This window comes from Cervus canadensis, chromosome 29 (genome assembly GCF_019320065.1).
Source record: "Cervus canadensis isolate Bull #8, Minnesota chromosome 29, ASM1932006v1, whole genome shotgun sequence".
In the NCBI taxonomy this organism is placed as follows: Eukaryota; Metazoa; Chordata; class Mammalia; order Artiodactyla; family Cervidae; genus Cervus; species Cervus canadensis.
In genome coordinates this window covers 2,964,687-2,977,989 of record NC_057414.1, presented here as the reverse complement: position 1 = coordinate 2,977,989, position 13,303 = coordinate 2,964,687, and the positions used below count along the sequence as shown (strand labels likewise).

General features: G+C 47.5%; 1 protein-coding gene across 3 annotated transcripts in view; it reads right to left on the bottom strand.

Moving 5' to 3' along the window:
- Positions 1-9,522, bottom strand: part of ME3 (malic enzyme 3) — a 219,841-nt gene extending 210,319 nt beyond the window's left edge. Inside the window, exons 1-2 of one of the 3 annotated variants that reach the window (XM_043451455.1) lie at positions 9,289-9,522; positions 8,794-8,991 (exon numbers count right to left, since the gene is read on the bottom strand). In XM_043451455.1, the coding sequence (XP_043307390.1) occupies positions 8,794-8,976 (183 nt within the window). In that variant the 5' untranslated portion in view covers positions 8,977-8,991; positions 9,289-9,522. The remainder of the gene's footprint in view (positions 1-8,793; positions 8,992-9,288) is intronic. The other 2 variants (XM_043451452.1, XM_043451453.1) reach the window with 2 other exon arrangements.
- Between the last annotated feature and the right edge of the window lie 3,781 nt (positions 9,523-13,303).

The window sequence follows — 13,303 nt, the reverse complement described above, 5'->3', positions numbered from 1 at the left end:
AAGAAGAAATAATCTCCCATAATTCCATTGCCCTAACATTATCACTTTTACAAATTTAGTTCCAAGTCTTTTTACAGAGCTACATCTTTTTACAGTAATGCACCTGGGTATAGATTCCACTTAGTATTTTGCATTTTTAATTAACCATTCATAAACATAAGTCAACACTTCTGAAATCTTCATAATGATCAAATGCTAATCTAACACATAATTTACTATCTTTGGAGGACAATTCAACTATTTATAACAGCACATTTATAAGAAAAGACTTTCTGAGCATTAGATTTGTTTTTCCAGGAGTAGCAAACCTTCTCCCTGAGCTTCTGGCATCCCATCCCACACTTCCTTGGTTCCCTGACCCCTGAGGTACACAGCAGTTCCTGGTATGATGTTAGTCCATCTGGGATGCTGCAACAAAACACCATAAACAAAGTGGCTTCGCTGTTGCTGTTCAGTCGCTAAGTCATGTCCGACTCTTTCCACGCCAGACTTCTCTGTCCATCACCATCTCCCAGAGCTTGCTCAAACTCATGTCCATTGAGTCAGTGATGCCATCCAACCATCTCATCCTCTGTCACCCCCTTCTCCTCCTGCCCTCAATCTTTCCCAGCATCAGGCCTTTTCCAGTGAGTCAGCTCTTCGCATCAGGTGGCCAAAGTACTAGAACTTCAGCATCAGTGGGGCCCCAGGGCAGCCAACAGCAGTGGTGAGGCTGGGGTGCCCTCCACTCCTGGGTGTCCTCCAACATCAGCTCCAGCCTTCCCCATATCCCCTGCCCAGCCACTCCAGCAGGGCCTTTGTCTCAACCCCTAGCCTCATGCTGACTGATACCCAATGGCTGGTGAAGGTTTAAACACTTAATGAGGACCAGCAGTGGGACAGCCAGGCACATCATCCAGCTATGCTGAGTGGCTGAAGGGCATGTCCCTGCTGATTAGGGCCTGACAAAACCTGGTCCACTGGAGAAGGGAATGGCAAACCACTTCAGGATTCTTGACTTGAGGACTCCATGAACAGTATGAAAATGGTGCCTTACACAACAGAAATTTACTTCTCACAGCAAAGACCAAGTTTAAGACCAAGGTGTAGCTGAGTCAGTTCCTGCTGAGGACCATCCTCCTGGCTTGCAGATGGCCATTTTCTTGCCTTACTGTCACATGGCAGAAAGGGAGCAGGGGTTCCCTTCTGTTTTTTTTTTTTATAAAAGCACTAATCCCATCATGAGGGCTCCACTCTTGTGATCTAATTACCTCCCAAAGGCCCGACCATCAAACACCATCACATTTAGTGGTAAGGCTTCAACCTGTGGATGGGAGGGGTGGCGGTCCATAATATGGTAAGCCTTGTCTTCAGCAGGGAGGCTGCAGCATGGGGGGCTCAGAGAAGTTCAGAGCAGAGACAGGGCCTTCCAGGGTGGGAGCTCTAGGAAGCTGGAGATGCTGACTGAAGCTGGGTTTTCCCTCCACATACTATGGAGGAAAAGTAGATCATGTGAAGGGGACCAAGAAAGTTGAAAGGACTGTTTACAGCTTCCCATGGGGTGGTCTGAGTAGGTCTCACTGAGAAAGTGAGAAGCCTTGAAGAAGGTGAGGGAGTTAACCACGTGGCTATGCAGGGGCTGTTTGTTTTAGAAGAGAAAGAGCCAGGGCAAAGAGCCCAAGTAGGAGCATGCTTGGAGTATCTGAGGCCTGCTTGATTTGGACAGTGAGACTGAAATGTAGGAAAAGAGGTCAGAGAGGGTCAAATCATGCAGGACATGGTAAGAACTTTGACTCTGCAGAGTTTTGAGCAGAGGAGTGATGTGATCAAACTTTGTCTTAAAAGGATCACACTGGCTGTTGTGGGGAAGATAAACAAGAGAAACGGAATAATACCAGCTAGGGTATCCTCAGATACGCAGATGACACCACCCTTATGGCAGAAAGCGAAGAAGAACTAAAGAGCCTCTTGATGAAAGTGAAAGGGGAGAGTGAAAACGTTGGTTTAAAACTCAACATTCAGAAAACTAAGATCATGGCATCCGGTCCCATCATTTCATGGCAAATAGATGGGGAAACAATGGAAACCATGAGAGACTTTAGTTTTGGGGGCTCCAAAATCACTGCAGATGGTGACTGCAGCCATGAAATTAAGACGCTTGCTCCTTGGAAGAAAAGCTATAACCAATCTAGACAGCATGTTAAAAAGCAGAGACATTACCTTACCAAATGCTATGGTTTTTCCAGTAGTCACTTATGGATGTGAGAGTTGGACTATAAAGAAAGCTGAGCACAAAGAATTGATGCTTTTGAACTGTGGTGTTGGAGAAGACTCTTGAGAGTCCCTTGGACTGCAAGAAGATCCAACCAGTCCATCCTAAAGGAAATCAGTCCTGAATATTCATTGGAAGGATTGATGCTGAAGCTTAAACTCCAATACTTTGGCTACCTCATGCGAAGAGTTGACTCATTGGAAAAGACCCTGATGCTGGGAAAGATTGAAGGCAGGAGAAGGGGATGACAGAGGATGAGATGGTTGGCTGGCATCACCAATGAGATGGACATGAGTTTGAGTAGGCTCCAGGAGCTGGTGATGGACAGGGAGGCCTGGTGTGCTGCAGTCAACGGGGTCACAAAGAGTCAGACACGCCTGAGCAACTGAGCTGATTGAACTGAACCATCTAGGGGGCTCTGTAATCATCCAGCTGAGAAATGGCAGTGCCTTAGTTCAGTGGGAGACCTGTGGTGTGAGCAGAGGCCGGATTCCACATGTGGTCTGGAGACAAGAGGAGCAGGGCTACCCGGTGAATTGGACACAGGGCCTGAAAGAGAGTGGCCAAGGACGTGTGCAAGGTTTTAGCCTCTCAAAGCATGGTTAACAGACACAGAGGAGGAGATTGAAAGGAGCAGGACTAGAAGTTGGAGACCCATGAGAAGGCTTCTGCCTAATCTAGACACAAGATGATGAAGGTATGAACAAGGCTGCTGGTAGAGGAGATGTAGAGAAACTGATGGATTTTAAAGGGTGGGATAAAACTGTCAGTAAATCAAGTTAAAATCTCAGATAAGCATTTTGTAGCCCTTTCCCTAATATCCACTCATTCTTTCCTTAGTGGTGTAGAATTTCTAGCAGGATATATGGGTGCCCAGCTAAAGATTGTGTTTCCCTGGTTCCCCTGCAGCTATGACCAACTCTGGCCAATTGGATGTGAATGAAAGTGATATTTGCAACATCCAAATTCTGCTAATTCCCTTGCACATTTGCTTCTGTATAGAATGAATGACAGAGACGAGAGCAACCATCCCGGACCATGAAATGGAAGATGCACACTGAGGACAGCAGAGCAACAAAATCAAGCCGTGTATCAACCTGCTCACTGCCCACCCAGACTTGTTTATGAGCGAAAGAGGCTTTTATCTTGTTTAAGCCTCTGAGTCAGGGGATTGCTTTGTAAAAGTTGCCTAACTTTTAGCCTAATGAATGTAAGTTCTTTTAGTTGTTTCAAGCACAAAGCCCTAACACCAAATGTTATCAATCCCAGGAAGCCAGGACAGTATTTGACAGGGAAGGATTTCATTCCAACCCGCCTCTGCTCGTTTGTTCTTAAAATATCTGAACAGGACTTGAGCTTCAATGCTCTGAGTCACTGCACAGGAGGTGCATGTCCAGAACAAACTGCTGCTCATGGAACTGATGTTTACTTAATAATGCATTGCTTTTTTTTTTAATAGTTATGCATTTCTTTTCATGCATAACTAGCACATCAACATGTGACTGTGTGGATATATTGCTTAGTTAGCATAAGACTAAATTGGTAAGCGAGTAAAAAGAAAAAGGATGTTGAGTTAAAGAAAATATTAAGGAAGTGAGAGAACAGGAGGTCCTCATATTTATCAAAGAAGCCCAACCCAACATCACATCAGAAGCAGAGGTCTCAAGAAGACATATTATGTCATCCGCCTTTGGAACAGAAAACAGCATCTCCAAGAAACCTCAAATTCTCCCAATCATCACCTCCTGATTGATCAATGAGGCAAGTGTGTGATGACAGACTCCCCCCCAACCCAAAGGAGGCAAGATCAAGTTCTAAACTGGCAGGGAACAAAAACATCCTTCATTCACAGGCACAGCCTAGCTGTGTCAGAGGCAGCAAGGCTGCGGGGCTCACTCGCCACGTGAACAGGACGGAGGTGATTCCACCTATGAAGATAGCCTATAAATGGGCTTGATCATTTCAGGAGTCTAAGAAGTCACCACTGCATGCAGCAGGGATGGAGCTGAAACCTGTGCGCCCAGCACCGCAGCACAGCCCCCCAGGGCTTCCACACCCACCAGTCTAAATGCATGTAGTCCACGTAGAAAGGCGGTCCCCATGCCCTGCAGTTTGGAGGGCCCACTGCATGAAGTGCACTGGTCCATTATCAGTGACTGGACCAAGCACCCTTCATTCATTCTTTCATTCATTCATCAAGCTCAAGAGATCAAAAAAAAAAAAAAGCAGAGAATCAACAGTTGACCCCCCTTCCCACCACGGCTATGGAGCATTCCATTAGACGGGTGTACTGTAAATTGCTTAGCCATTCACTGGTTTAATGCACATCTGGGTTGTTTCCAGACTTGGGCTATCGTTCATAAAGCTATTATAAGCAAACACAAAGAAAAAAACTGCAGAGAAGCAGGTGAAGGTTCAGTGGAAGCATATGATAAAAATCATTGTTGACACGTGGGTCAAAGGAGGTGGTTGACCCAGCCTGGGAAATATCACACCCCTGCAGTGAAATGTGCTGAAGTCTGGGAAGATCAAAATCAAGTAGGTGGATTTCCTCCCAACGGGCTGCTTGTAAACATGTCTCCAGGCAACGAGAGCACTGGGCTAACCGTAAAGCAGTAACATTAAGGCTCATAAAGCTGAGAGGAAAGGGGTTAGGGCTCGACTGAGATCGTCCAAAGAGCAAATATTTATTGAGCATGTCAAGTCAGATGTAGAGTATCGTGTGACAAGACAGTGTCTGTCCTCAAGGTGCTCGGGGTCTAGGGTGGAAGTCACACCACCAGCCATGACGCTCAGCACCAAAAGGAAACACAAGGGGTGAGAAGACAAATGGGTGGGGGCTCGAGTCTAGGGTGGGGCATGGGAACAGCACAGCCCTTCCCAAGAGGCCGGAGGTAAGCTGAGGCAGCAATGCTGCGGGGGCTCACTTGCCACATGAACAGGATGGAGGTGACTCCCCCTATGAAGACAGCCTATAAAATGGGCTTGATCATTTCCCGTTTCATGTAGGGAAAAGGTTGCTGATATTCTGTAATGTGTAACCAAAGAGTCACTCTGTTGCCACAATCATCTACATGGATAGCAGGAGAAGTCATTATGTAAATTTCAGAAGAAAGGCACAATATTGTTGTTTTAAAAAAAGAAATAGAAATTGGAGTATTGGTGAATCATTCAGAAGATCTAGACCCCTGTAGGGAACTCAGAATCATCTAGTTTCAATTGCTATCATCATGAATATGTCTAAGTCGGTCAGAACTGATGTGAATGAGAACTGTCATTGTGATTCAGCAGACTGAAAATCAGAATGTGGGCTGCTTCTGCCCACCTCTGCAACCACTGACAATCTCTGTGGCTTTCTTTCAAGTGAGAAATCGCTTGACTTTCTCACCCTGTCTCTTCACCTGAAAATAAGAGGCTGGATGAAAACAACAGTTTTTATAACGGTTGTCATTTTAAAATGACAGTCCACAGCGAAAGTTGGCATTTCACATGGTGACTTGGTATAATACTTATGTTTATTAAATTTTAATACATTTACTATTTCTTAATTGTATTGTAACCCATTTCTTTGAAATTAAAAAAAAAAAAAAAAGCTGGTTAGATCCACAAGATAATTCCATGTTTCATAGGTTGTGACTGGAAGTTTGAACAATTTCAGGCTAGGTCATATCTAAGGGAACCTCCCACCCTGATTCTGGGACTTGTCAAAATGATCACCTAATATTTAGTGCCTCACAGTTTTCCAAAGTGATTTCACAGGACTCTCCCAGGATCCTCACAGCAGTGGTGTGACATCGGCAGAGGGGCTAATGAGAGGCATCACAGATCAGAGGGCGAGATTACAACATTGCTGGGGCCAGACCCTGTGACTGCACAATGGCAGTGATGCCCGCCCTGTTTAGTAGCTCTTCTCTAGGAGAATTCCATCTCCTGATGACCCTCTGCCCTCAAGCTTCAGCTTAAATGCCTCGCCCACAAACGCAGGAGGCAAAACCAGTGCACATGTTCCAAGAACGTAATGTTAGTCTTCATGGTTACGCCCTCGTTACAGCCTTCAGGGACTGCCCAGTGCCAGCCACAAGCGCAGGAAGCTTGGTCCCTGCCCTGGAGGAGCTCCGAGTCTAGCAGAAAAGAAATCCACCGCAGGGCCACCCACTATGGATGTCTCCCTTTCGAAGCCACCCTTCCCCTGTTTTCTTAGTGATAACCTCAGTGGTTCTGTTGAACTCAGCAAGTCTCCCCATCTGGCTGATGGAAAGTGCCAAGCTTTCAAGCCTTCCCTGGAGACTGCCTGAGCGCTGGACGTCAGCAGGACAGCGAGAAGGTCGCTCCCCAGGAGGAAATGCGGGGCAGTGCCCAGGCAGGGTTGCTTCCGCCACTGTCTCCCTTCCCTCCCCAAGGGCAAGTGGGGGAGGCCACAGGCTCTCTCAGCATCACCCTAGACACTCTTCTCAGCCCAGACTAGCATCAGCTGACTTCAAGGATATACAAAAACTCTTTTAACATCATGAAAAGGTCAGGTCCCTAGATTTATGGATAATGTCCCATTTATCCTACTTAGGAGGAAAAAAAAATTTACATCAGGGACAAAGGACAAGGGCAAGAATGCCTTCAGGAAACCATAAACCTAAAGGCTAAAAAAAGACATTCAAGTCCTTCTTTCATTTTTTTTTTAAACTATTCATAAAAATTAAGTGCTAATTCGAATACACTAGTCCTTCCAAAGCTATTATTGTTAAAACAACTGGAGTCAGTAGTGGGAATTTATTATCTTGCTTTCCAGCATCTACCCTTTCTCCCTCGGATGACAATACACAGATTTACTTGGGGTGGGGTTGGGTGTTATTCTAAACCAGCTGGTATGGGTACCCCTAACCTAAACTCCATCTTTAAATTCAGGGGTGAATGCTGACTGACTTAAGTCATAGTAATAGGTTTGAGAGTAGAAGGAAGTCCAATTAGAGTCCATGGGACAGAAAGACTCTGTTCCTGAGCCTTCAGAGAAAGTGTCCTTTCTCGTCTACAGGAGCTACCAGAAGCCAGTGCCTTTCCATCTCTGGATGGTGTGATGTGAGAACAGGAGATGGGGGCCTGTGGCAGCAATGGGGTGAGAGACTCTCCGGGATGGAATCTGAAGATGCAGCTGACAAGCAAGAGCCAAGAGCCAGGCAGGCAGCCGGAGAACCTGCATCTGTAAGGATGCGGTCTGGACTGCTGAGTCAAACTTGCCTGCAGTGCTTTCTTCCTCTGGACCTTTCGTTACAGAGGGTTTATTCGCTAGGCTAGTTTGAGCTTCCTAACACCTGCCAAGAAAGTAAGCCATAATTCATAAAACACCTTACCTATCCCAAAGTAGTAATACGCAAAGGATTTAGGGTTTCTTGGAGGGGGGTAGCAGGGATCATGGTGTGATGTGATGGGTGGAGGTTGAGAGTGAAATTTTCTTTCTTAGCTTCTTCTATTAATTCTGCAGGAAACAACACTTAGCATCTAGATAATTGTTCCTATTTCTCAAAAACACCTTTTCCACAACTATTTCCTCACTTGAATTTCACAATCCTGATTCAAGGAACTTATAAAGAATTTTATCTTGCAGTAACTGCTTCTTTACCAAGCACTTTATATACTGTCAAAATCAAATTCAGTAATTCATCTCATTGTCACAATAGCTGAATGTGGTAGGGATGGTGGGTCTATCATAACATCTACTTTAAGCAGGAGAAAGTTGAACCTCAGAGAAATCAAATGAGAGGCCTAAGTTAATATGAGGCATTTTGGGTGACAGGCCTTAAACCCAGGTCTCTCGATTTTAACATCAATGATACTAAACTCCACTCCCAGAAACAAATGTGTGTGCCTTAAGCACTGTGTCAGCAGTGGGCTGAATTTGACCCAAGCGCCGGAGATCCAGACCCAGATTTCAGTGGCAGAGTCAGAGCTAACTAGCTGGTGACCTTGGTCAAGTTTCTTTTGCCTTGTTTTCTCATTTGTAAAGGGAGGGGTTTGAATTAGGTTCTCTGAGGCCTTTCCAAGGTCTGAATGTTCCATAATTCTAGACTTTCCTGTCCTGGCTCAAATTAAAAATCTTTTTCTCAGAGTAATTATAACCTTAGCTGATATTTGTTCTCATTGGGTGTCAGGGACTGTGCTAAGAACATTATCTCTGTTTTCTCTTTAATCTCACAACACTCCCAACCCAACTGTATCGCTTTTACAGATAAGGAAACTTGGACGGCCAGAGGTTCAATGAACTGCCCCAAATCAACAGAATCAGCAAGCATCAAGGCAAGATCTGACTCCAAATCCGAATGGCTATGAGGATCTCAACCTAGTCTATATTTGTTCGTGAAGAAATCAGGCTCCCGCATTATTGGTGACCTCTTTCCAAGCAGAAGTGGGGCGCTAAAAAGCCAAACCGAGTTACACCAAGCTTCCCCTGGAAGGGCGTCTGGGAGGATCCTCCCGGGGCCCCGGGGGCGGGGCGCCCATCCCGCCAGCCCTGGGAGAGCGGCGTGGGCCCTCCTACCCTCCCGGCCGGTTACCTTGTTGAGATGCGGGTTCCTGGTGACATCGTACCCCCGCTTCTTCAGCGGCACAGGGCGCACCGGGCGGGCCTTGGAGTGGCAGCCTCGGGCGGGCGCGGGGGGCGCCCAGCTCCGGACAGCGCCGCAGGCCCGGCCGGGCCGGAGAGTCAGCCGCGCGCCGGTGCCCAGCGCGGCGCCCATGGTCCTGGCGCAGACCTGGCACGGGGAGACAGCAAGGTCAGGGGGGCCTTCGGGCCGGCCAGGACCCGCGCGCGCCGGGGACGCGTGCGCGGGGAGAGGGCGGGGGTCCCGCAGGGGCTCAGGCGCCCCCCTCCCCCGCGGCCACCCGCGCGGCTCTCGAGGCTCGGCGGCGGGGCTCAGGCCTGGGCGAGCCGGGGCGAAGCGAAAGCAAGCTCAGGAAGCAGATCCGGTGCGGGCGGCAGCCCGCGCCTCGCCCGCCTCCATCCCCGCAGAGAAGCAGCGGCAACTGCGCGGCGAGGAGGGTCCTCAAACCTCCGAGTCCGCTCGATGGCGCGCCTCGGTCCACCCCGCTTCTCCAGCCCACCTGTGCTGCGCCGGGAGCCGCTGGCTACGCGGCCCCGCTGCGGGGCAGGCGGGGCGAGACGCTGCGGGGCCGTTATTCCCCTCTCGCCAATGGCTGGACCGCGTCGGCGGCCGCGAGAGCGCAGAAGCGGGTGCGCCCTGGAAGGCGAGTCCCCAAACCTCTGCGCGCCGTGCGGGGCTTCCCCGCGGGCGCCGCGCAGCCGCGTGCGCGTGCCTCCGCGCTGATTATAAAGGAAGCTCGGGATGCTCTCCGAGCCTCCCTCTCTTGAGAAAGGGAACGCACAAAGCGGGCTCAGCGTTTAGGGATCAGTGGACCTTCTTACAGCCCCGGCATTTGGGGGAGAAGGCCCTTGGCTTCCGCACAAGGAGTTAAAACCCTCAGGCACCCAGCTCGGCGTTGCCTTGGGCTGCCAAGTACATAGCCCTTAGCCTCACGTGGCTCTATACCTTTAAACAAGCTACTTTAAATGGAGTAATATTTAAAGTCTAGTTCCTTAGGTGCAATAGCCAAGTGTCACAAGCCCAAAAGCCACCTGTCCAGTAGCTTTGGGCCTGACAGAGGAGCCTGGCATGCTACAGTCCGTGGGGTCGCAGAGTCGGACACGACTGGGGGACTCAGCACAGTACGGATAACGGAACGTTTCCATCTTTGCAGAAAGTTCGAGCAGACAGTGCTAATACAGGGTCACCAGATACTAAGACATGACTTGTTGGGGCCAGATAAGAACCTTGGGGGTCTATCTCAATACTGAATTAATGGTAGATGTTTTCCACAGAGTAACCAGGAAATCCCTTTTCAACACGAACTTTTCAGTGGGTGTGAAGTAAAACCCAGACTCTCTTTGGTGCTCACGTGTTATCCCGTAGTTATCCTGGCTGCTGCGACTTCCTCATTCTACTCCTGTCTCCCTTTCACTGAGCTCCAGCCACACAGACTCCTCCCTGTGTTTCCGCCCGGGCCAGCTCCCTCACACCTCAGGGCCTTTGCACTTGCTAAGAGCTTGGAATGTTCCTGCTCTCAAGTCTCCACTAAATTTTCAACTGGAACACCTTTCCTCCACTCCATCCAGTGTCAGCCTCCCCTAGGTCGTGAAGGAATTTTTCCTTTCTTAAAACAACACAGCCAGTAATTAGCTTGTTTTTCTAATTGTTTATTGTCTGTCTTCCCTTAGAATGTAAGCTTCATGGGGAAAGGCTCTTTGCTGTAAACCCCTGTATCCTCACTTCTAGCTCAGTGCCTGGTACATTTGTTGTTGTTGTTTAGTCACTAAGTCATGTCCAACTCTTGGACCTGCCAGGCTCCTCTGTCCATGGGATTCTCCATGCAAGAATACTGGAGTGGGTTGTCATTTCCTTCTCCAGGGAATCTTCCCAACCCAGGGACGGAACCTGTGTCTCCTGCTTGGCAGGCAGAAGATGCCTGGTAAGCCTGGGAAGATGCCTGGTACATAGTTGCATAATAAATAGCTGTTGGGTGAAGGAACAGAAGTGATAGTCACTTTCCTGGACTGTGCACCCTCAGACTGAGGGACAGGTGGCGTGGTCCTCTACACTCCCCTTCAAACCTTCCATGTAAGCAGCCTTCAGAATGTGCGCTCTGGCTCTGTTTTGAGTACCAAATAGATATTTTAGGACTCTGGGCTGCCCTTGCCTGGATTCAGGATTCCCTCCTCTCCCTGAGAAACAACCATCACCCCCTTCATTCTCTCCCCTTTTCAGTCCAGTGTCCTATTTGCAGTTCAGTAATCTATATCGGGAGTTGGTGATGGACAGGGAAGCCTGGCGTGCTGCGGTCCATGGGGTCACAAAGAGTTGGACACAACTGAATCTATATAAAAATGGTACTTTCCAAATCAGAACTGAAATCACCTGGTAGGGGGATGGGGTGAGGGGCAAGATACAGATTTACAGATCTCCAACCACAGAAATTCCAATTCAGTAGGGTTTAAATGCCTGTAGTCCCAGGGACGGTGGAGCCTGGTGGGCTGCCATCTGTGGGGTCTCACAGAGTCGGACACAACTGAATCGACTTAGCAGCAGCAGTCTGGTTTACTCTTGGACTGAACATTTACATAAACACATAAATTATCCTTATTTTCCCCCCTTAAACCCGTTTTAGTCAGACTTTTGGTTACTTGCAACCCAGAGTATTTATAACTGATACTTTCCTGTCAACACTGTTTTTATATTTGCTAATCTTTGCAAACATCTTGAGAGAGACAGAGAGACAGAGTTTCCATCTTTGGTACCTGACACACAGCAAGTCATCCAAAACTTTTGAATGAGTCTAACTTTCCTCAATACAGTGATCATTTTCTCACCTGGAGGACATTGCATAGGTAACCTCAGTCATTTGAAACTTAACTAGAAACCAGGATGTAGACAAGTGTTCCCAAATAAGCCAGTGTAATTCTTATGACATCTGTTCATAAGAGCACATGCAGCTTCTGTCTAAGATTCTCTCACATGTGCTATGTTCTCTTAACCCAGATGTAAATCTAACAATATTGCTTTTCTATCATGGGTGTTGATCTTTGGCCAAGTTAAAAAAAAAAAAAAAAAGGTGCTAAAGGCAGGTTCACTAGGTGGAGCCGCAGAAAGTAGTGACGAACAGGCTGCCCTGTTCCTCAGACCCAGGTTCTTTCTCTAGGGTGCTGTCCATCTTTCTGCAGAAGCATGAATGTGAAAAGGGGGAAGAGGAAGTTGGGAGCACTGCTTTAGGGCAACGATGTGGATATGGCTTACATGACATCTACTCCCGTTCTGCAGGTGAAATGGAAGTCACGCAGTCATATCAGCTACCAGGAAGCCTGGGAATACTGTCTCTAGCAGGAAAGGCATGAACACCCTCTGCTAAAGCTCAGTGGGGGCGTCTACTACTAAAAGAAGGATGGGAGAATGAGTCCTGGGAACTAGTGACTACTGCTAGTCTGGATATAATACTCATTTTATAGGAAAGTGCTTGCAATGGAGTGGATGCTCAGAAACTGCTCACAATTATTACTGGCAGGTGTGGCTTCCCTCTCTGGTTTCCTGGCGTCTTGCTTACTTTTAGAGCTGAACGTAGGATTACAGGGACCAGATTCAGAGCTATGGGCATGTTTCAGAACTTTTTCAGCTCCATACTACTCTGACTTCCTTAGCAAACCAGCCCTGTGGTCCCTGTGGTCTGATTCTGCACTAGATAGAACTAGTGAGTCTCTATAAAATTTGTCTCAGTCTCTTTGCCTTCACATCCCATGTACTGTCTCCTGTCAGAAGTTGTGGTTGTGATGCCATCCCTGGGGTGGAAGGAAAGGAGCCCCATTCCCATCCTCCCCAGCCAAGGCTCCCATATTCCCAGTGCATTTAGGACCTGTACTATTTCATTCTGATCGCAGAGTTTGCACATCTATCTGTTGCTCTACAGTACTATATTGAGTTCCTTTAGGAGTGGAACCACCATTTGTGATTCTTTGCATCTCCAGTACCTAGGACAGTACCTAACACCAAGAACACAGTTCAGTCTGATGAATTAAATAAAACATATATGAATCAAATTTGTGCATATCCTTCTAAGAACTGGACTTGTTAAAAACAAATTCGGTGCGTTGGTAAAAGGGTGTCAAAGCAGCTTAGGGTTTTAGTTCAGTTGACTGTCTCAAAGCAAGATGACTTGTCTTTTGTAAACAGATTTTAATGACCCTACCTATGGATTTTTTTAAAAAATGAAGGTGCATTAAAATTCATTATTTTTCAGCTAATCCCATTGCTTCACAAATATATAATATTCTATGCAACATTCTACAAATGTTGTGAACTCTTTAACTCACATTGCTGCCAGGAATATTTAGAGATACCCCAACTCTGTTGTTTACATAAGAAGGGGATGGTGATGAATGTTTATTTCCCCCTTGTCCTCATCCTCACCACTCCGCCTACATGCCCTGCACTCGGGGTCTTTGCTCAGGCAGCTCTTCTGCTC